This window comes from Myotis lucifugus, unplaced genomic scaffold, assembly GCF_000147115.1.
Source record: "Myotis lucifugus unplaced genomic scaffold, Myoluc2.0 scaffold_947, whole genome shotgun sequence".
NCBI lineage: Eukaryota > Metazoa > Chordata > Mammalia > Chiroptera > Vespertilionidae > Myotis > Myotis lucifugus.
Genome location: NW_005871995.1, coordinates 1,252 through 24,173, shown reverse-complemented (window position 1 = coordinate 24,173; position 22,922 = coordinate 1,252). Strand labels below are relative to the sequence as shown.

Sequence of the window (22,922 nt, the reverse complement as noted above, 5' to 3'; positions counted from 1 at the left end):
GGTGGGGATGCAGAAGAGATGTCAGGGTGGATAGAGGTCACCTCTGGCCTTGGGGAACCCTGCCTTGAAAGGTGGAGGCAGGTTGTGGTTGAGTGCAGTATTGACTGGGACCTCCACGCTCAGCACCTAATGATGCCAGGCTTGGGTGTTGAGGGTAGGATTGGACCTCATTAGCTTGGTTCACTCCCCCCCCCCCCGCCCCCGGCTTCCTAATCCCATGAGGGTGGATGCTGTTATAGTTCATACTTTTCAGAAGAGAAAACTGAGGTTCAGAGAGGTGAAGGCAGCTGTCCTTAGTCCTGCACCTCAAAATCATCAGGGACAGAATGGGGACCCGTCTCTGGGACTCCAAAGCCCTGGCCTCTGTAGCCTTCTTGGGAGGTGGGAGGGCTCTCTGGAGACTGGTGGAATCAGAGGCCTTCCTGAAGGAGAGAGCTCTGCAGAAAGTATGGTCCTGCAGTTTACCCCTTGAATTCTCACTGGATTTTAGAGTGGAAGAGACTCTAGATACTGCCTAGGACTTGAGGCTCAGAGAGAGTCCAGGACTCATCCAGGGCACCATGATTCGGCTCCTCACCACAAAGCCCCGTCTCTACCAGGTAGCAGGGACTGGAACAGCAGAAGCCATTGATTGAGTGCTGTTTCCAAGGTTAATACACACTTCTTTCCTTCCTTCCTTACCTTGTTGGATTCTGAGCTGGTCCTGCAGAGACATTTCACAGATAAGAAAATAGTCTCAGAGGGGCTCGGTCACAGGCCAAGGTGTTTCATGGTAGAGGGGACAGTGTTGGGACCAGGGATGTCAGACTCCCAGGGCTATGCTTTCAAGGCTGTGGCACTCAGTGACTTGAGGTGGCTTCTGTCCACTGTCTAGGCTCAGACACTTTCATCCCCATCGCCCTAGGTAGCTGAGCCCAAAGAGGAAGGCTCAACTCAGCTGGCGGCGCCTGGAGTGTACTTCACCTGCCCGCTCACAGGGGCCATCCTGAGGAAGGACCAGCGGGACACCCGAATCAAGGAGGCCATTCTCTCAGTGAGTAGAGGCCCCGTGCCCCCATCCCTCACCTAGAGGTTTCAGGTCAGGGCTGCCTTCAGTGAGCCCCAGTAAGGCCGGGGGGTACAGATCCTTCGTAGTGTCTTCACCTGTGTATATTGTGTCTGTTGTCACTTGTTCAAAGAGGTAATGCTTACTTGTGATAAGAATTCAGGATACAAAAAGGGTAGGCAGACAAAAACCATTTCCCCCCACCTCCCAGCTACCCTTCCAGGATGCAACCTCTGGGTGGTTTAAGTTCCTTTTCAGAGACATTTCAAATATGAACAAACTACTGACATACTTGTATCTCCCCTTCACTTGTTTTGTTTTCCATAAAAGGTAACATACCACTCAGGTTTAACATAGGAACTGCCAGCTGTTACATCAGTACAAAAAGAACTCCAGCGTTACTTTTCTTTCTTTAAAACTGAATTTGGAAGTGCCCTGGGTCTGAGTTTCTCATTAACCATCATAACAGATTACTACAAACTCGGGGACTTCAAATAGACGTCTAGTCTCTTAGAATTCTGAAGTCAGAGTGTGACATGGCTCTCACCAGTGGCAGGAGGGCTGCATTCCTTCCTGAAGCTCTGTGGACAGTCCATTTCCTGTCCTTTTCCAGCTTCTAGGTCACCTGTATTATGTGGCTCCTTCTTTCACCTTCACATCTAGCGATGCCAGGCAAAGTCTTTGTCCGGCTGCCATCTCTCTGATTCTCTCTCCTGATGGACTCTTATGATTACCCTGGCCTAGCAGGATTGTCCAGGCTAATGTCCCATTTTAAGGTCTGCTGGTCAGCAGCCGTAATTCTATTGCATATTCTGGGCTGCCGACAACCCCATCTTCCCTAGAGGTGAGGGTAGAGCTGAGGCCCAGGAAGGAGTTGTCAAAGGACTTTTCTTCTTTTTTTCTGCTGAGCCCATAGAATTGAGTTGAATACTACTGGCCGGTCCACCATGAGACTGTTATTAGTATTATTACTGCTGCCTCCTGAGTAGTGAGGCCTCCAGGCCATGAGGTAAGCACTTTTTGACATGCTTTCCTCACTCCTCCCAGCACTTCTCCACTGACCCAGTAGCTGCCTCCATCATGAAGATCCACACGTTCAACAAAGACCGGGACAGGGTGAAGCTGGGTGTGGACACCATCGCCAAGTGAGTGGGTGCCCTCTCCCCCCACTGGGGGGCCAGCCTCTTGGGCTTCCAGCATAACCTGCTGAGGGGGCCCAGAAGGATCCTGGCCCTGGGAGCCAGGCCCCACCTTTCACTGCCCCTGAGCCCATGAGAAAGGGGCTTGGCCTCTTGGGGCCTCTGTTTGTCTGTAAAACGAAAGGGTTTACAGAATTGGGGATTTCCAACCCTGGCTTCCCTTTGGGATCATCAGAAGAATGGGAAGTAGGTGAGTTCCCACCCCACTTCCCTGACTGAGTAGGTCGGGGAGTGCTGGAAGTCTGTTTTTAATTTTATTTATTGATTAGAGAGAGAGAGAGGGAGACAGAGAGAGAGAGAGGAAGGGATAGAGAGAGAAACAGAGAGAGAGGAGAGAGAGACATTGATTTGTTGTTCCACTTATTCATGCACTCATTGGTTGATTCTTGTATGTGCTCTGACTGGGTATCGAACCCACAACCTTGGCGTATTAGGACGGTTCTCTAACCAACTGAGCTACCCAGCCAGGGCTGGAAGTCCATTTTGCTCATGAGCCCCCAAGCCGACACTGGTGGCCCATTGGCCCTGTCCCCCATTGGTGTCCTCCAGTGGAGGCAGGAACAGCGATAGGCCCCAGGTGGCAATGGTGGTGGGGGCAGTGGTGTCCTATGCAGGCCCAGACTGTTGGCACCAGGGGTCAGGCTCCATGAGGTGTCCGAGGTGTGATGGCACCCCCCCCCCGCCCCCAACATCTCTCTTACCACAAGCCTGGGTGTGGCTCTGAGCTGCTATCCATCTGGGGGTGGGAGGTACAGAGGAGCCAGTCAGACAACCCTGGCCTGTCCCGGATCCCCAATTCTGCCCTAGGTACCTGGACAATATCCATCTGCACCCCGAGGAGGAGAAGTACCGGAAGATCAAGCTGCAGAACAAGGTGTTCCAGGTGAGGGCTGTGCTGAGTGACTTTTAGCCTGTGTAGCCAGCGTGGCCGGGCCTCCAGTTACACAGGGCCCAGTCTGGTGGTGGGGCCAGTGGGAGCGCTCCTCCAGGGGTTTCCGGTTGAGGTAGGCAGAGGTGGCATGTGGAGAGGGGGTTTTATGAACATAGGTCATACACCTCATCTATATTTAATCTGCATTCCCCACCACCCGAGGCATGTTTTGACTTTTTTTTAGTTGGGATCACATCAGCACTGGGGGGATTTCTTATACAAACAGACTTCTGGCTTCTGTGGAGAAATCAAGGGGTTCCGCCACCCTGGCCCATGTTACCTGTGCTGCTGGCCTGACACCCACTGCCCACCCCACCCCCCATATGCAGCCCTCCCCCGGTTTCTGTCCCCCCCGCCCCCCATGCTGTTCTTTGCCTCTTTAGCTCCTCTTCACCTGTTGTTGGCCTTTGGGGTCCCACATCCTCTGTTACCAGCTGTGAAAGCCTGTCCTTAGGCAGCTTTGTGGGGGTTCATCCCCTCCAGTGGGCAGCAGCTGCTCTAAAAGAGGGGGATGCTGGGCCTGGTGGAATGGGCTGGGCAGCAAGGCTGGGTTGGGCTTGAGGAGGCCCAAGGGTCCTGCATGACTTCTGGCTCTGCTCCTAGGAGCGCATTAACTGTCTGGAAGGGGCCCACGAGTTTTTTGAGGCCATTGGCTTCCAGAAGACATTGTTACCAGTTCCGGATCAGGGTAAGCTGGGTAGAGAAGGGCCTTGGCTAAGTTGAGGTGGGAGTGGGGGGGGGGGGGTCCAGCGCGGGGTCTTCCTGCTGTGGCACAGTGACATCACAATGACATCCCTGCGTATCCCAGAGGCCCCGAAGAGTTCTACGTGCTAAGCGAGGCCGCCTTGGCCAAACCCGAGAGCCTGGAAAGACACAAGGAGCAGCTGCTGTGCGGCGAGCCTGTGCGGGCCACACTGATCCGCCAACGCCGTGTCTTCCGGCCCTCACCCATGGCCTCCCAGTTTGACCTGCCCCCTGACTTCTTCAACCTCACGACTGAGGAGGCCAAACGGGAGCAGAAGCTCAGGTCTGAGGCGGTGGAGCGGCTGAGCATGCTGCGGACCAAGGCCATGCGGGAGAAGGAGGAGCAGAGGGAGATGCGCAAGTACACTTACACACTGCTGCGTGTCCGTCTCCCTGATGGCTGCCTCCTCCAGGGTGTGTGCTTCCCCTGGGCAGGGTGAGGCCTGGGAGGTGGTGTCTGCTGAGGGGGCTGAGTTGGGTGTGGTACAACTGCAGCTGTGGGTTGCTGTGCCTCCAGCAGGAGTCTAAGGCCTTTCTGGTCTGAGCTTCTCTGGGCGCAGCTTGTCTGGGCTGGGGGTTCCCAGGATCTCCAGCCCCACGCTGACTGTTCCACCCCTCAGGGACCTTCTATGCCCGGGAGCGGGTGGCGGCACTGTATAGCTTTGTCCGGGAGGCCCTGCAGAACGACTGGCTGCCCTTTGAGCTGCTGGCCTCGTGTGGGCAGAAGTTGTCGGAGGATGAGAACTTGGCCTTCAATGAGTGTGGGCTGGTGAGTGACGAGCTCCCGCATGTTGGATCTCCAGGTTCTTGTTGAATCTGCACAGGTTCCCCATGAGGGCGGCCCTCTTCAGTATGGGGTGGTGCTAGGAGCAGGGGTCCCAGAACCAGGCTCCCTCAGTCCTACCTTCCCCTTTACTAGCAGTGTAACCCTGAGTAACTTCTCTGTGCCTCAGTTTCCCACCTTTAAAATGGAAAGGAAGGTAGCAAGTGTGTTATTTCGAGTCCTCTGAGCAGGACCCAGATGGGATTGAAAATGTGGGGATTTCCTGACGGCTGCCTAGCACTGAGATAGTCTTAGCCAAATCTGAGGTGTCCCTGAGCCCGGGTCCTCTGTAGGAGGAGCCACTGGTTCAGGAATGGACCGACTGTGAAGACCGTCCTGGTGTCGCCAGCGGGGAGTAGTCCTGGGAGTGTGTGGCCCTGATTCCAACACGAAGATTTGAAGGTGAAGAGATGAGCTTTGTCATGTAAAGGCCAGAACAAAGCTGAAATTTCTCTCCCCACCACAGGTGCCCTCAGCCCTCCTGACCTTCTCGTGGGACATGGCGGTGCTAGAGGACATTAAGGCCGCGGGGGCTAAGCCAGACTCATCTATCCTGAAGCCCGAGCTCCTGTTGGCCATCGAGAAGCTCTCGTGAAATAAAAGCAGGGTTGGCTTCAGCCCCATGGGTCTGTCTCCTGCTTCCTCCACCTCTGCTTACGTCCTCATTCTCCCTCCACTCCAAGGCCTCCCAGCCTCCTCTGGGACTGCCCAGCCCATGGGCAAGGGAGAGCGACTGGTTGGCCTGTGACCGCCACTGAGGGCTTTCAAGCAACAGCTGCTGTGCTGTCCTTGGTAGCATTCTCCAGCTGCTATTTAACCTAATTAACGGAACCCCAGGCATGACAGACCTGGGCACCTCCCTGGATAGGAATAGGCCTGCAGCTTGGGTCCAGGCCCCATGGCTGGCCCTGAGGCTGTCCTGTGGAACTGCTGGTGATAGTGGCATAAGATAGAGATGCTGGGCCTGGGCAGAGTTCTGTAACACTAAGTTCTGAATCCAAATAAACAGGCTGTTTGACTAGTCTCCTGGTGGTGAATTCCAGCCATGTGTTGTAGGGCACCCCGTGGATGAGCCCCCTTGCTGAGGGAGGGTGCCCAGGGATCCTGGGCTGTGGGGCTAGGGCCTCTTAGGCCCTGCAGAACGGTTCCTGTAGATGTCCACGTCCTCACCCCTGGAACCTGTGAATACCACTTTATGTGACAAAAGGAACGTTGTGTGTGATTAAGGACCTTGAGATGGGAGATTGTCCTGGGTTTTCCAGATGGGCCATTGTCATCACAGGGGTTCTTATGTGTTGAAGGAGGAGGTAGAAGAGATGGGAAGATGCTTACACTGCAGCTTTCAAAGATGGAAAAAGGCCACAAGCTAAGGAATGCAGTGGCCTCTAGAAGCTGGAAAAGCACAGAAATGGATTCTCTCCTGGAGCTTCCAGAAGGAACCAGCCCTGTTCACATCTGTATTTTAAAGTAGTGAGACCCATGTCTGATGATACCCAGAACTGTAAGAACAAGTTTTTTTTGTTGTTGTTTTTTTTAAAATATATTTTATTGATTTTTACAGAGAGGAAGGGAGAGAGATAGAGAGTTCAGAAACATCGATGAGAGAGAAACATCGATCAGCCGCCTCCTGCACATCTCCCACTGGGGATGTGCCCGCAATCCAGGTACACGCCCTTGACCGGAATCGAACCCGGGACCCCTCAGTCCGCAGGCCGACGCTCCATCCACTGAGCCAAACCGGTTTCGGCAAGTTTTTTTTTTAAGCCACCATTTGTAGTGATGGGTTACAGCAGTGGTCAGCAAACTCATTAGTCAACAGAGCCAAATATCAACAGTACAACGATTGAAATTTCTTTTGAGAGCCAAATTTTTTAAACTGAAACTATATAGGTAGGTACATTGTTACTAACTTATTTAGGGTACTCCTAAGGCTTAGAAAGAGCCACACTCAAGGGGCCAAAGAGCTGCACTGGCTCGTGAGCCAGTTTGCCGACCACGGGGTTACAGCTACAGGGAACTAAAATGGAAACCAAGGCCAGGAGTGTCAAAGGTACTCCTGGTCATAGCCAGGCTGGGAGATGCCCCCTCAATCACTCACCTGGATCGTCCCCTCCCCGCCCAGCCCCAGGTGGGCTGCTGGCTTGGTTTCTGTTAGATTCTCCCCTGCATGGAGACCTGGGTGGCTGGTCCTCTGGCCACTGCCAGCTATGTGACAGACATGAAGCTTCAAGGCCCCAAATGTGATTTTAAAAGCAATAATCCCTTGTAACCTCAGCAAGCAAGTTGCCCCCATGCATGCCCTTGCCTCACACATAGGCCACCAGCAGATGTTGGACCTAGGCCTTTCTCTTTTGCTGCCATATCTTGGGAACCCAGCATGGTCTCACCCTGTCACTTAGATCCATCCCTTCCCTGTCCCCAACTGCTGCTAGGATTCAACTGTCAGTTGTCAGATACCCAACTAAAACAGGTTTAAGGATACTTTACAGGTAGTTGTGTCCACAGGTTTAACACATGTGCCTCTATCCTGAGCACAAGCCTGTATTCAGCTGCACCCTACCTCCAGTGGGAGGTTCTGGCCAAGGCTCATGTTCTCACCTGCAACTGGGGTGTTTCTCAGCCCCATCCTTATGGGGCTCCTGGAGGAGGATCAGGGTGTTTGTGGGAGCGGAAAACCTGAGGAGTCTTGGCCACCACACAGCCACAGGGTTCAGTTGCCCTGTCTGGTTGTATCCAGCTGATATAAACTGTTCTGCACACTGATATGCCTGCTGGCTCTTCTCTCGTGGGGGCAGTAGGAACAAAATCAACCCTCTACTGTGTAGATATGAGGGGCGGCAGGAGTCCAGGTTGGATGGAGTATGTGAACTCTGCCAAAATCTCAGCTCACACATGCTCAAATGCCTCTGTGGGACTATCGCTGCCCCAATGTGGGGCTGCTCCAGGGCCTCATGGACCAAGGCTCCAGCATCTTTAGTTGGCTCCACTATTTCAATACTCTCCTGTGATGTGGCCTGACCCTGAAGTCCATCTGGAAGCCAGGATTCAGGGCTTAGAAACACAAAATATGCCCTGCTCACTTCCCAAGGGGCAGGAAGAGCTGATGGGCACAAGCACCCGCTGAGAAGCTACACCCTGAACTAGGTCATTGCGGAGGCGGAGGACTTTACAACAAAGAGTTGAGACAGTGCTTTTGCAAAGTGGAAAGCTTGATACAGATGCCACAGTACCACGTGTGGGGTAGAAGGAATGGACACTTGCGAGCACAACATAGGGCTCAGGCCACAGGTGAAGGTACACACCCACTCACAGAAACGATATGTTGAAAAGATGACAGACACACCAGGTCAGGGCTAGACAATAAGTTTATACATATCCATGTCAGTCCTGGTGCCACACGACACCGGCAGGCTCCAGTTCATTTATAAGCATTTCATCATAGTGCCTGCTCAGGATCCTTAGGGCACAATTGGGATTCCCCGTACAGGCCAACACACTGCGATAATGCTTTATTAAAGGGCAGATTAGTATGCAGCTTCGAGGGGAAATTTTTACAAATATAAAAAAGAATGAATCAAGCATCCTATATACTTTCCAACCCTTGAGGGGGCGTATGCGAAGCAGGACAAAGTGCTCTTTACACAGGAATCATAGGACTTTCAAGTATCTGAGAAGCATCTGAGAAAACCCTAACCATTCTACATACACACGCCAGCCAGTTTGGGGTGCTCAGGAGGGGCTGAGTGAGTTGGAGGGCATGGGGCTCTCGCTGGTGTCCATTCCCACAGGCCTTCCAGCACTGGGAGTGGTTACACAAGGGTCCTGGGCCTCTGCAAGGCAAGAGAGGTAGGGGCTTTAGTGTCTGTACCTGTGTCACCAGGGCCTGAAACAACTCTGAGAGCCTTCTTGGGGTAAGATCTCCCGATCCGACCGTGGTTAGACAAGAAGCATGGCTGTAGCCCCCAGACCCGTCTCCCTTTTCTAGACACATGTACTCCCTGTCCCCTCTTCAGCTCACTCAGGGGAAAAGCCAAATCTAGGCCCGAGGCCCCATGGCAAAGGGGAAGAAACTAGGACACTGAAGCCAAGTGGCTCTGTCAAGGATCACCGGACATCAGGCTCCCCGGGCCTCGCATCACTGCTTGCTTCTTTTTCCCTGGAGCAGCTTAGTTCAGAGGTACCTCACTTGTGCCAGGACCCCCACCTCCAGGACTCTTCCTAACACAGCCCATCCATCACCCACCAAGGTGGCAACCAACCTTCAGTTCTTTGGTTTCCTAAATGTAGCTTAGGAAACAAAGTCAGATCCTCCAGGGCCTGGATTGGACCCAACTACCCACCCACACCATTAAACCAGCCCGCCCAGTGCCTTTCACAATCTTTTAACTCAACCCCCATTATGTACAAAAGAGAGCCAGTGAAAAGGTAACAACAGTGCAAGTGCTCTTCCCCCTGCTGCCAGCCTGCATGAGAAGAGGGACTGGGGCTGTTCTCACCAGCAATATCCGAGATGTCCATCATCACACAGTCACCATCCTCTTCCTCCTCCTCCTCCGTGTCTGCCTGGAAGCCATCCAGGTCCCCAGCTCCGACCTGAACAGGCAAGGGATCACAGGTCATCAGCATGGGCACTTTGGGCAGACCAGTGTGTAACCCCTCCTGCTACACGTGTCTATACTACTGGCCTCCTCTACCATTTTTTAAAAAATATAGCCCTGGCTGGTTTGGCTCGGTGGATAGAGCGTCAGCCTCCGGACTGAAGGGTCCCAGGTTCGATTCCGGTCAAGGGCATGTACCTTGGTTGCGGGCACATCCCAGGTAGGGGGTGTGCAGGAGGCAGCTGATCGATGTTTCTCTCTCATCGATGTTTCTAACTATCTCTCTCCCTTCCTCTCTGTAAAAAAAATCAATAAAAAAATATTAAAAAAATATATATATATACTTTTTGCCCTGGCCGGTTTGGCTCAGTGGATAGAGCTTTGGCCTGCGGACTGAAGGATCCCGGGTTCGATTCCGATCAAGGGCACATACCTGGGTCGCAGGCTTGGTCCCCACTGGGGGGCGTGCAGGAGACATCTGATCCATGGTTCTCTCTCATCAATGATGTTTCTATCTCTCTTCCTCTCCCTTCCTCTCTGTAATCAATAAAAAAATTTAAAAAATAAATATATATATACTTTTATTGATTTCAGAGAGGAAGGGAGAGGGACAGAAACATCAATGATGAGAATCATTGATCGGCTGCCTTCTGCACGCCCCCTACTGGGAATCGAGCCTGCAACCTGGGCATGTGCCCTTGCCCGGAATCAAACCTGGGACCCTTCAGTATGCAGGCTGGCACTCTATCCACTGAGCCAAACCAGCTAGGGCTCCTCTACCGTTTTAATAACACATGGAGGAGTCCATTTAATAGCTGATGACCAAGCAAACCTTGGCAAGTTCCTTTCAATGAACTAATTCAGAGCTTTGAAAACTACCATTATCATATTTACCTTATCACAAAAATAATTTGTGAACTGTTTTCGAATTAGAATTCTGGGTTTCTGGGTTGGTTTGAAAGAAAAATTGATAAAGCATACAGTTTCTTTGAATTTATTATTTGAAATAAATGATTGAGAGCCCAGTTGGTCAGTGCTTTCTCTGTACCTTCTGCCTGATGCTTGACAACTCAATTTATGCTTAGACCAGTTTGGCCAGCGTGACTATCATCTGGGCAATTGTGGACAGAAGTCAGGAAGGACAGGGGACAGCGGGAAGGCCTCTACTGGGGCTAGACTTTCCAACAAAGATTCCTGGGCCGTTTTCATTGGCATTCAGCAGAGGGGACAGAAAGACAAGGTGGAACGTAGCAGGACTGATTTTAAACACCAACCATCCACACAAGGGCTCACTTTCTCTGTAAATGAACAAAGGGAACTAACTGGCAGAGGAGGCAGGAACAGACTTATTTAAACAGAGAGGCTACTTCTGAAAACACTTTGAAATTCCTCTGCTACAAAAATCTCCATTTGCCTGGAAAAAGAATGACAGAGCAGTAAGATTTGCACATTGGGTTCCTGGCCTGGCTGGCAGACTGGGCTCAAGTTTGCAGCATCACAGTTCCTGTTGTGTACGCTCCATGCTCAGACTCTTCGGTGGCTGGAGCGTCACTTAGATAGGAATGGTCCCACAGCAAAAGCAGGAGCTGCCACCTAAGGATGCTGACGGCGATTTCTAACTACCTATTCTAAAGAACTGATTGACTGCCCTAGCTGGTTTGGCTCAGTGGATAGAGCGTCGGCTTGTGGACTGAAGGTCCCGGGTTCAATTCTGGTCAAGGACACATACCTCAGTTGCAGGCTCCTCCCCTGCCTGGGCCCTGGTCAGAGTGAGTGCAGGAGGCAACTAATAGATGTGTTTCTCTCACATCGATATTTCTGTCTTTCCCTCTCTCTTCCATTCTCTCTAAAAATCAATGCAAAAATTTCGTTGGGTGAGAATTAAAAAAAAAGAACTGACTGACCAAGAACAGACAGCTCAGCTCTCAACTATGTGGATTTGGGGATGTTGGTTTGGGTCTGTTAAGCAAAAGGAACAGAGGGATTTCTTCATAGCCTCCCCTGGTCACTGGGCTCAACAGAAGACAGGAAACACAATTATAGTGGAACCACTATCCATAACTCTCCAGACACAGGACAGGCTATAAAATATTCTACAGTGGGAATTTAGGATGACACCTGAATCCACTGTGCTGAGCTATCAGCAGCTTATTGTAATGGGAAAGCTTGTCACCCCATTGTCACTGCTGCATGTGGCAGATGCAGAGATGGAAAAGGGGGAACATGTAAAATGGGCAGGAATTAGATATTTGCAACTGTCAAGAACTACAGCTGTATAACACCAGTCTTTTAGTTTTGTTTTTTGTTTCATTTTAAATATGTTTTTATTGATTTCAGAGAGGAAGGGAGAAGGGAGATAGAAACATCAATGATGAGAGACAATCATTGATTGGCTGCCTCTTGCACACCCCATACTGGGAATCAAGTCCGCAACCCGGGCATGTGCCCTTGACCAGAATCGAACCGGGGACCCTTCAGGCCACAGGTCGACACTCTATCCACTGAGCCAAACCAGCTGGGGTTTTAGTTTTGTTTTGATCATAGAATATATTTGACTAGAAAGGAGAAACAGAACCTCTCCCCATTTTAAAATAACACCAAGGCCCACAAATCTGGGTCGCCCTGGTGCCAGAGACTTGGTGACAGAGCTGAAGTCTCACCTTAGCCTGTTTATCTAACTACATCATAATACCTTGTAAACTCAGGGTTTATGATGATTTTTGAACTCTAAATAAAGATTTAAATATTCTTAACACACACACACATTTATAGTTTAGTTACAACTACTTCCAAGGGTGCAGAAATACGCAAGCTTTACCAAAATGTAGGGGGAAGTGTTCTACATGCCCCTCCAATCTTCCCTTCTAGAAAGTTGTACCTGTCTCCCACTTTGTGTAGGTAATATGTGGTAGCAGGCCTTACCCATGCATCCCCCCCGCCAAGCAGGGGCGGAGGGTGGTCAGTTCTCATTTCCCAGTCTCTCTTGCAACTCACAGTGGCTGTGCCTAAGCATTTTGTCCAGAAAGACACCAATGGAAGTCGGCTGGGGTGAGCATTCCTTTCCAGCTACTGCTGGCCACAGACTAAGGAGGGAGGGGTGGGCAGGAGGACCCGGCTACTGGACTAGGATGTTACATGAGCTCAGGACTAGTTGCTGGAGGTAAACCCCCACAAAATAGGAGCTCTGTTACCTGAGGTCGGACATAGTCCTGGTGACTCAGGGCTGTCAAGCAGGGTGTCCAAACTTGAGCATTCCAAGGAGAAGGGGTGAGGCTCATGTCCACAAATCCACTCCTAGAACATTCCAAAGAACCAGCACCCACCCTAGCTGGTTTGGCTCAGTGGATAGAACATCAGCCTGCGGACTGAAGGCTCCCGGGTTTGATTCCGGTCAAGGGCACATGCCTGGGTTGTAGGCTTGATCCCCAGTAGGGGGCGTGCAGGAGCCAGCCAATCAATGATTCTCATCATTGATGTTTCTATCTCTCCCTCTCCTTTTCCCTCTGAAATCTATAAAAATATATTAAAAAAAAAAAAAAAAAAAGCCAGCACCCACTATGCTGCCCCTAGATTCTTTCCAAAGGACTCCGTGAGAAGGGGCTTTGAAATGCAGACTTTAACCACCTAACCACCTGCTGAATCAGTTATGGGGGCCAGCATACCCAGATCTCCTAAGGTTTTTAACCCCTTTCCTGGGCAGTGCTTCTGTAACAGGGAGTGGAATCCATACAACTGCACAGGGCTGCTGCTGCATGTGTATCACCGGGTGACATGCCTCATTTCACTGATTCCCAGGCACATGCTTTCTCCCATATCTATCTCTAACCTGGGAGAGCACTCCCTGGCTTAATTTCTCTATCCTGGAGGTTCAGTTAGAGAATGAAGCTTCTTACCACCATTGAACACAGGAATTCACATAAGATGCCTAGCACAGTGCCTGGAATGTAATGGGGCAAAACCAGTTTTTCATGTAGGGAAACATGGGTTATGAACACAAATGAGGTTGACCACAAGGGAAGCGAAGCTCAGAAATGCGGCTGAGCCCCCACACTAACTGTGTGGGATTCTACCCCACCCCAATGAAGCAGACAACAGCACAAAGGTGACCGAGGGAGGGCTGATGGGGCAGAGGCCTGGGAATGCTACTTATGAGTTCACGCAAAAGGTGTCTTTCATCACCACCCATTTTCAAATCGGGGTCCCCAGCTTGTTTCAACCAGAATAGCCACATGTGGGTTCCTTCTAAGGCTGGGTTAGCAACGACATCAACCACAAAAGATACCGTGTGGCTCAAACACCTAATGGATCTAATGAAGCCCATCATTTTGGGCCCAGGCCCAGAGAGGGAAGTGTTTGGGAGTTTGGAGCCCCCTCCTCATCCAGTGGGCTCCCCACAGCACCAAGTGCATCCATAAGCAGGCAGAGCTTTGCACACAAGTGCTAATGGGTAGGTGCTCTGGGGAATGTCAAGTTGACACTGGACTGTTCTGATAGTCCCTCTTGCTGTGAGTTTAAGGTTTACTGCCACATTCCAGGAGCAATTTCTCTTGCCTCCAAGCCCTGATTTTATTTTCTAAGCCTCAGAGTAACTCATGTCAGATCAGGGAGTGGGAGCGGGGAGTGAAGGGGGCGTATACCAACTCTCCTCCTCCGTCACCACAGCTATATCTTCAGAGCACAGCTCCCAGAGCAGCACCGCTCTCCTGAAAGGGGCTCTGATTTGAGCGGGAGACCCAGCTCTTACCACACCTTCATTAAAATCTATAAATCTGTGAGATGCTGACCTAAAGTGAGGACCATATATTGAGGTGCCATCAAGCAATGAAAAGATATGAGGAAGCTTAAATGCAAATAACTAAGTGAAATAGTCAATCTGAAAAGCCTATATACTGTATGAGTCCAACAATGTGAGATTCTGGAAAAGAGAAAACGTTGGATATAGTAAAAGGATCAGTGGTTGCCAGGGGTTAGGAGGGGAGGAGAATGAATAGGAGAATGAATGAAGAGAGGATTCTTAGGGCAATGAAACTATATAGTATAATACTGTAATGGTGGATACATCTTACATATTTTCCAAACCCACAGAATGTACCACACCGAGAGTGAATCCTAATGTCAACTATGGACTTTGGATGTTAATGATGTGTCAACGTGAGTTCATCGACTCTAACGAGCATAGGGCTCTGGTGGGGGATGTTGATGCCAGAAAGGCTGTGCATGTGTGTGTTGAGGGGTAGGAAATATGGAAAATCTCTGTACTTTCCCCTCAATTTTGAACAATTTTGTTGCCTCAATTTTGCTGTGAATGTAAGAATAAAAAAGCCACGTTGGAGGCCTCCCTGCCCCACCCAGGCCCTCAAGCACCCCACTGCTCACCTGCCCATCATGCCTGCGCTTCTTCATGAACTGAGTGATGCACATGCTTCCTGCTGACTTCCTCTTTAGCGAGATGGGTGTCCCCTGGCTGGGCCCTGGGGTGGGGATGCTGCCACTGTCCTCCCTGGTGGCTGAGGGCACCATAGTGACATAACTCCACTGGCACGGCACGGGCAGGTGCTCCTGATCAAAGCTCTTCAGCACCTGTGAGTGGACGTACCAGCACATCCTGAAATCAGGCCTCTTCTCGTACACCGAGTTCTCGGAAATAATACGCTTGAGCCTGGCCTTGGAGGGGACGGCATTGTCCTCGCTGGTGGTGGGGGTCTGCGGGCGGGAAGAGCCAGGGCTCGGAGGGCTGGCGGAGCTGCTCTCAGGACTGCTAGTGTCCTTGCCAAGCAGTCCTTGGCGGCAGCATTCCTGGAATTCCCGGATGATGACTTTGCTTCCATTCACATTCCCGTGTAGCAGCGGGAGCAACTGGGCCAAGACTGGCAGGGAGAGGAGAGGACACAAGTGGGTGTCAGACATGGGAAAATAGCAATGAATACTGCACATGGTTCCTGAACCTGTCACCAAGATTGAGGGACACAATCAGTTTCAGATGGCCTTTTAAGGATGCTTTTAGATATATGAACTTGATCTGGAAGAGATTCTGTGAAGCCCAAATTTCACAAGGCAGATTCATTCAGATAAAACCATCACGACTGACTTTATGCACCTGTGTTTCCTTAGTAGTGGCCATCGTACTCTCATTCTGAGTCACTGGTCCTCCCCAGCTTTGAATAGTGAGGAGGCACAGAAGTTAGGAATGATAGTGACCCTGGGCCAAGCACTCTGGGTCTGTGTCCCTGTTGGTAAAATGGGCTAATTAAACTAGCTGCCTTGTACTGCTGTTGTGAATATCAGAGAAGAAACAGATGTGGAGTGCTAGCCTTTGTGATTTGTTGAAATAACTTCTAAATTATTAATTCACTTGCCTAAGAAGTCGCCTGCCTTTGGCCCTGGACAGATCTGGGCCTCGGGTGCAACTGGGAGCCCTACCCCCTTCCACCCCTGCCCCAAGCCAGCACTCACTGTGCTGGTCCCTCTTCTTTTTCTTGGAGGCCTTAGGTGTCTGCTCCTCCTCGGGGAGAACTGTCTCTAGAAGGCATGCCGTGAACTGCTCTAGCACCTTCAGGTCGGCGCTGCCATCCTTGTCTGCCGCCCAGATGCAGCCAATCTTCACGGGCTGGAGCACGCGGAACCGCTTTCCCTTGGCTAAAAGCTCGTCCCACTCCTTGGCCTTCAGCTTCTGGCGGACCTTGTGGTTCTCGGGGTCAGCACACTCCTTGCAGGTGAGAGAACAGGTCGACATTACATGCCCAGTACAGCACAGGGCGGGGCATCTCCCACACCAGATGATACCACTCTTTAAGGCAGACATGCTTATGGGTACACCAGCCTGCCTCATTGGTTGGAAATGTGTATGAGACACATGCCCTTCAAGTATGACTTTGAGACAAAATCATTTCACAACCGATAGGCCTTTGGAGCCCCAAAAATGGCTTACTCAAAAGTTTAACCATGTGGCAAAATTTAGAAAGTTGTTGCTGCTGGTGTTGGTGGGGCAAACTCAAAGGGAAATGGGGGAACCTTCTAGAAAAATGGAAACTTCTGTATTTTATATCCAGTGGTGGTTCCACAAATATTGTCAATCATTAAAACTCATTAAACGGAATAAATGTATGCTAATTACATTCAGCTAAACAAATATTTAAAAAAGTTTGGTGAGCTGACCCACGAACCAGAGTAACTCTCTGACCGGGTTTCTTCTCATGCGCTCCCGTCACAGTGAATTTTCTCTCACCTTTGCAAATTCTCCCACCCTTCCAGACAAACTCCAGCTCAGGGTCTAGCATTTCCACAACCAATCACACATTGGGGCTCACCTTCATGGCTATGAGAAGTGAGATACATGTGGGACCGGCCATAGATGGACTGCGACCCTTGAGCACTGTCCCCAGGCAGCTACCAAGCTCCAGCCCCTGACTGGGCTCTTCTCCAAGCCAGTCACCTCCCTGTGCATACACTCACCTCAGTTACTCCCTCATCCTCAGACAGGTACCCATGAGGTACGAAAAAACCATCATCCTCATCTTCATCTTCTACTTCATCATCATCATCCTCAAAGAAAAAAAAGTATGTTCACATGTGGAAACAGAATACATGCTTCATTAAAAATTTAAATCTGTATATGTCTAAGGAAGAAAAAAAAAAGCCACAAACTGCTGTTGTTCCTATGGACACCATGAGGATCAACCAAAACCCCATAAACGAGTCCGATTATATTGCAGTGTGTGAGGATGGGGTGTGTGAGGGGGAGAACACAAACAATAAAGTCACCCAATAAGGCAAGAGGCAGTGGTGGGGGCCTGGGTGAACGAGAGAATGGATGTGCCCCATCTAGAAGGGGCAACACTGCTCAGTAACAACCCACTACTGCTAGGTGAGCGGGTTAGCGTTGCCAAATAAGGTATTCCAAGAGAAGTTGGGAATCCAGATGTAAACTGTTGGCTGACATTTTCAGACAACTCTGCAGGTAACACAGAAACTATGTAAAGGAATCCAGCCTAGGGCTGTTGCGTCCTCTGATGGAAGCTGCAACCATTCTAGGTCTGCACTCACCCCTTCACTGTGAGAGAGAGACTCTCCTGGCTCCTCCTCTTCCCACTCATCATCACTGTCCACCTCATAGTCCAGGAGCTTCTGAGAAAACAAGACATGCAGTGCGTCATTGCCACCTCTCAGGGTTGGGAGGAAAGGGCAGAGCAGAAAATAGAATACTTATGGAATTAAAGAGACCAGTGTAAAGGCAAACTGAGAAGGAAACACAGAAAGACAGGTGTGTCTAGACCATTGGCACTTCTGCTTGCATGCTCACCCTGTCTTGGGCCCAGGGGTCCCTTGGATGGATGACCGTCGTCGTCTTATTCCATGTCCCCCAATATGCTGGTCGGTGATTCTCAGAAAACTGCAGGAGCTTCATCCTGCCAAACTTCTTCCTTTCAGGAATGCCATCTACTTTGCTGCTTTCCACTATCACCACATCACTGAGGAGTAAGACACTGCACTCACTCATATGCCTCCCAGGTGATGCGGTCACCCCATCTTCCCACGGAAGCAGGTCACCAACAGTCTACAAAGGCAGGTAACCATTAAGCAGCAGCAGCACCTACTCCTGAAGAAGGCTAGGGGAACATTTACTCCAGAGACACAAAGCAAGGAGGGAGAAACGAAAGTGCCACCATGTTGCTGCCCCAGGGCTTGTCTGTGAGCAGGGCCATGGAGAGTAGTAAGTGAATCAGCAAGAACAGGGAAACACCCCTCCAGGGAGGCCAGTATGCAAATGGATCCCTCCCAGGAGAGACTGGAACACTGGGATAGGCAGTCTGCACTCCAAAAGGACACCCGAGATTTCGGAGGCTCCCAGGAAGCCAGGAGAGAGATGAGACAAAGCACTGAAACTAGGGTCTGAGACCTGAAAGGGAGACGACTGGCCCAGGCCACAATGGGTCAGCAGTGAACCAGAATCTAGAGCTCAGCCAGCTGTGCTCTGACTTCACCAACGAGCACAGGACGGTCTTCTCGGGCACTAACCTGTTAAAAATGTCCGCATTCCGGTTAGAAACCACGGTGGGTCCAGACCTGAGGGGCCGCCGGCCTTTCAGATCTTTTAGGAAGGAGAAGTTGCCACTCTGTTGCTGCAGGAGCTGGTCTAACTGATCACAGAGGTCTTGGTCAAAGGTGGTCCGACAAAGAGGGGCGAGGACCATGTTCTCTTTAATTTCAAAAGGGGCAAACTTGCCACAGGAGCCGGCCAGCGTCTGAAATGGAAATGAGACGGGATGGCACACCTGGGTGATGGACGCCATCAGCAGAGGCATGGGTGAGCCATGGCACGTTGCATTTCAGATCCATTGAGGTGGGCAAGTCAAAGAAGAGATACTGTGTGATGACATTAACACAGGTTTCTGGAACAGGCAAAATTCCAGGGGCAGAGTAGTGGTGGCCAGGGGCTGGTGGGGGAAGGAGGAGACTGTCTATGAGGGAGCCATCAGGAATAATGGAAACACTGCAGATCTTGATATTGCAGTGGTTGTGTGGCCTTATATAATGAGTACTCATTCAACAGTACTCTTGGAAATGGCAAATTTTACTGTAAATTATACTCAATAAATCTTTTCTTAAAAAATAAAAAAAAAGATAAGACCTGAGCTCCCGGGTGAGGAAACCAAGACCTGGAGAGTGACCAGCTTACCAAGAGCCACAACCATTATGATACAAGGTGACCATCAACACAGGGCCAATTTCAACACTGAAGGCTGACATGAGCCTGAAACACTGGTGTGTGTGTCCTAAGAACCACACACTGTAAATTCTGAGAAGTTTGATTTCCCTGCTCAGGCTCCTTCCGCATCTTTTTTTTAAAAAAATATATTTTTATTGATTTCAGAGAGGAAGGGAGAGGGCTAGAGAAATAGAAACATCAATGATGAGAGAGAATCATTGATTGGCTATCAATGATGAGAGAGAATCATTGATTGGTTGCCTCCTGCACAACCCACACTGGGGATCGAGCCTGCAACCTAGGCATATGTCATGACCGTGAATCGAATCGTGACCTCCTGGTTCATAGGCCAACGTTCAACCACTGAGCCATGCTGGCCGGCTCCTTTCAGCATCTTCAATGTCTGTGTCAGTGGAACCCAAAGCTGGCAGCACACGAGGGCGTGGGAAATCAGAAGGACAGCTGAGATCTAAGTTCAACATAAGATAGCCAATGTTTCACCTCAGCAAGGAAAGAACAACTAAAGCCAGTGGCCTCATCACGGCTCCACACAGGATCATCTGGGGACTGTCAGAAATCCTGATGCCCACAGCAGGCCCCTGTCCTCTGGGATGGGACCCAAGCCCAGTGTTCTTTAAAGCTCCCTGGTGATGCCAACATGCACCTGAGGACAAGAACCAGCTGACTATTCTCACTAATGAGCAGGGACTAGGAGCACTGGGCATCCATATGGGAAAACCTGCCATGCCCCACACCGCAGGCACAGAGAATTCCAGCTAGGATAAGGAACCAGACATAACAAAACAAACAAACGAACACAAAAAACAGCAAAACAAAAACACCCAAGTAAAATAATTAAAACAAAACCTGCAAAAAAAAATTAGAATGCATCTACAACCATAGGGTAGCTAAAGCTTTCCAACCAAAAGCCAATTGCCATAAAATAAAAATGTTGACCTTAAAACAAAAAATTACAACGAAAGACAAAAATTACAACAAGTTAAAAGACAAGTTAACAGGTTGAATGTATCTGTGGTGTATATCACCAAGGATAAAAATCCTGGCTATATAAATAACTCGTAGAGATCAACATAAAAAGCCAAACCTATAAAGAAATACAATGGCAAACAAATTAAAAAAGATGTTCAACTACACTAGCCATCATGGAAAAATATAAAGTAAAAAAAATATCAATTTTTTTACCTATCAGGTTGGTTAAGTTCAAAGAAAGGTCATGCCCTGGCCAGTGTGGCTCAATTGGTTGGGCGCCATTACATTGCCGGTTCAATTGCCGGTCAGAGCACATACCCAGGTTGCGGGTTCGATCACCTGTTGGGTACGTACAGGAGGCAGCCGATCAGTGTTTCTCTCTCTGTGTCCCTTCTCCTTTCCTCTGTCTCTCATAGCAATAAAAAGGAAGGCACCTGAGCAGAGACAGGTGAGTGACATTCACAGCACCATGGATGGGGATCAATAGTTGAATAGATCTATATACTGTGATACCATCCACATCATGAAACATTATGTAGCAACAAAAAAGACTGAAGTAGACCCAAATGTGCCGACCTGGCAAAAATCCAAGTTACAGCTATGCAAACAATGCAGTAACATCACATATTCAGTGATCCTAATGTATGTGTATACAAATGCACAAATATACAAGGGGATCTAAATGAAGGAAGATCTGGAAGGACACTTGCATCGGGGAACATGGGTTACTTCTGGAGCATGGAGGGAGAAGAGAAGGGGGGAGGACCTGGGGTCTGCACAAGCAGCTACTTCAGAGGGTGACTGGATGCCAGACTGGAGAAGCAGAACTCTGGGCTCTTGTCTTTTTTTAAAAAAATATTTTATTTATTTTTTTACAGAGAGGAAGGGAGAGGGATAGAGTTAGAAACATCGATGAGAGAGAAAAATCCATCAGCTGCCTCCTGCTCATTCCCTACTGGGGATGTGCCCGCAACCAAGGTACATGCCCTTGACCAGAATTGAACCTGGGACCCTCCAGTCCGCAGGCGGACGCTCTATCCATTGAGCCAAACCGGTCAGGGCTGGGCTCTTGTCTTATGCTTAACCTTGCTTCCCATCTTGTGCATAAAGTCCAGAGGGTAAGGACTAGGTCTTCTCTTAACCTGCCCCATAGAGCGACTCACACAAAATTTTTCATGAAGCGATCCCTAAACATGCGACAGTCTTATTAGCAAATGTGCCACTTTTTGCTTTTTCAAGGACATACGAGAATCTCCAGGCCCTACCAGAAATAGAAGCTCCCTGTGCAAGCGAAGGCCCCTCTGCTCAGAAAACAGCTTTTTATTTTTCCAAAGGAAGAGCCTGACAGAGATGAAAAGCAAGGCTAAATAAAGCTGCTGCTCACCTTGGGGGTCTGTGGAGTCTTTGGTTTCTGGAAGAACCTCGTGATTTCAGCTTTCTCTGCTTTAATGCGCTGCAATATAATAGAAGGTGAAGAAATAAAAATGGTGTGTTTTCAAAAACGCAAAGTCCCCTAGAACTAAACCCCAACCTTGTGGTTTTTTAAATCCTCACCAGAGGATATTTTTTCCATTGCTTTTTAGAGAGTGTAGAAGGGAGGGGGAGGAGGGGACGAGAGGGAGACGGAGAGGGAGAAACACTGATGTGAGAGACACATTGATTGGGTGCCTCCTACATGCCCCCCAACTGGAGCCAGATATCTAACCTGCAACCCAGTTATGTGCCCTTGACTAGGAAATGAACCCGCAACCCTTTGGTGCTCAGGCCGATGTTCTAACTGCTTAGCTATACCAGCCAGGGCAAACCCTGAACATTTTTAAGTTGAAAGCATTACTTTGATGATAGCTTTCAAAACCTATCAACCCTCAACTGGGTACCAAGCAATCTCAAAGTGTCAGAGGTGCTCTTGTAGACAGAAGGGCCTGGGTGTCCAGCCAGCAGGCATGTTATAGGCCAGCATGACCACAATCAAAGAAAACATATGAACACACACATGCCAGTCCCTGTGGGGCCACTGGGCTTCTCATGACCTAGGGAACACTGGGCAGCAATAGGCAAAAACCCTGCTTATGAGGATTCCAGGATCCATTTCTCAAACAGAATAGAACATGGAGGTTCTGGGGAGGATGCCTACCTTTTCTTCCTCTCTCAGCCGTTTCTCCTCTTCCTTTTTCCTCTTCTCCTCCAGCTTAGCCCTATGGGACATGAAATTCAGTTTTAGCCAACCAGTGCCCCAAGCACACAAACAAAGCCTGTGTTCCTGGACAAGAACCCACAGGTCAGTTAGGGTCTGCACAGTGTCCCTGGAAGACAGAGGCAGGAGAGGGGAAGAGGGTACCAGGGCAGAGGCTTTTTGTATCCCTTCCTCAGGGAAGATACAGAAAGGGAGGGAAGGGGCAGCAGCCTGGCCCTTGAATGCCCAGGCCGCCCTGGGAGGACACTCACTCCAGGGCCTCCTGCCGCTCCTTACGCCGCTCCTCCTTGAGCCGCTGCTTCTCCGCCTTCTCCTTTTCTTCCTTCTCCCTTTTTTCGCGCCTCTCCTTCTCCTTCAGCTCTTTCTCTTCCTCTCTCCTCCTCCTGGCTTCTTCCTTGGCACGCTTGGCCTCCTCTTTTAGCTTCTCCTTTTCCTCTTTTTCGGCCTGTAACTTCAGCTGCTTGCCCAAACGCTCCTTATCCTGTAGTCAAGAGACAATTGGACAGCTGTGTCCCTGCAGACCTCCCGGGAAGGGTCAGGTCAGCATCATGGGGACAATATGTTCAAACAGAAAGGGAAAGAATGGCCCAGCTGGCGTGGCTTAGTGGTTGAGTGTCGACCTATGAACCAGGAGGTAGCGGTTCGATTCTTGGTCAGGGCACATGCCCACGTTGTGGGCTCGATCCCCAGTG

At 50.0% G+C, this 22,922-nt stretch overlaps 2 protein-coding genes across 2 annotated transcripts in view; one reads left to right on the top strand and one right to left on the bottom strand.

Moving 5' to 3' along the window:
- The window catches only part of UBXN6 (UBX domain protein 6), an 11,069-nt gene extending 5,303 nt beyond the window's left edge, over positions 1-5,766 (top strand). Inside the window, exons 4-10 of the mRNA XM_006106909.3 lie at positions 905-1,033; positions 2,093-2,190; positions 3,052-3,127; positions 3,779-3,863; positions 3,986-4,333; positions 4,540-4,688; positions 5,209-5,766. Coding sequence (XP_006106971.1) covers positions 905-1,033; positions 2,093-2,190; positions 3,052-3,127; positions 3,779-3,863; positions 3,986-4,333; positions 4,540-4,688; positions 5,209-5,337 — 1,014 coding nt within the window. The 3' untranslated portion in view covers positions 5,338-5,766. The remainder of the gene's footprint in view (positions 1-904; positions 1,034-2,092; positions 2,191-3,051; positions 3,128-3,778; positions 3,864-3,985; positions 4,334-4,539; positions 4,689-5,208) is intronic.
- Positions 5,767-8,089: 2,323 nt separating this feature from the next.
- On the bottom strand, positions 8,090-22,717 carry LOC102430289 (chromatin assembly factor 1 subunit A; the record flags this gene model as incomplete). The annotated part of the gene is made up of 11 exons (XM_006106918.2): positions 8,090-8,572; positions 9,239-9,335; positions 14,717-15,207; positions 15,794-16,046; positions 16,793-16,882; positions 17,384-17,464; positions 17,640-17,808; positions 18,356-18,582; positions 21,421-21,489; positions 22,171-22,231; positions 22,482-22,717. Coding segments are annotated over 11 exons (1,875 nt in total), but the record flags the coding sequence as incomplete, so codon positions are not given.
- Positions 22,718-22,922: the final 205 nt, after the last annotated feature.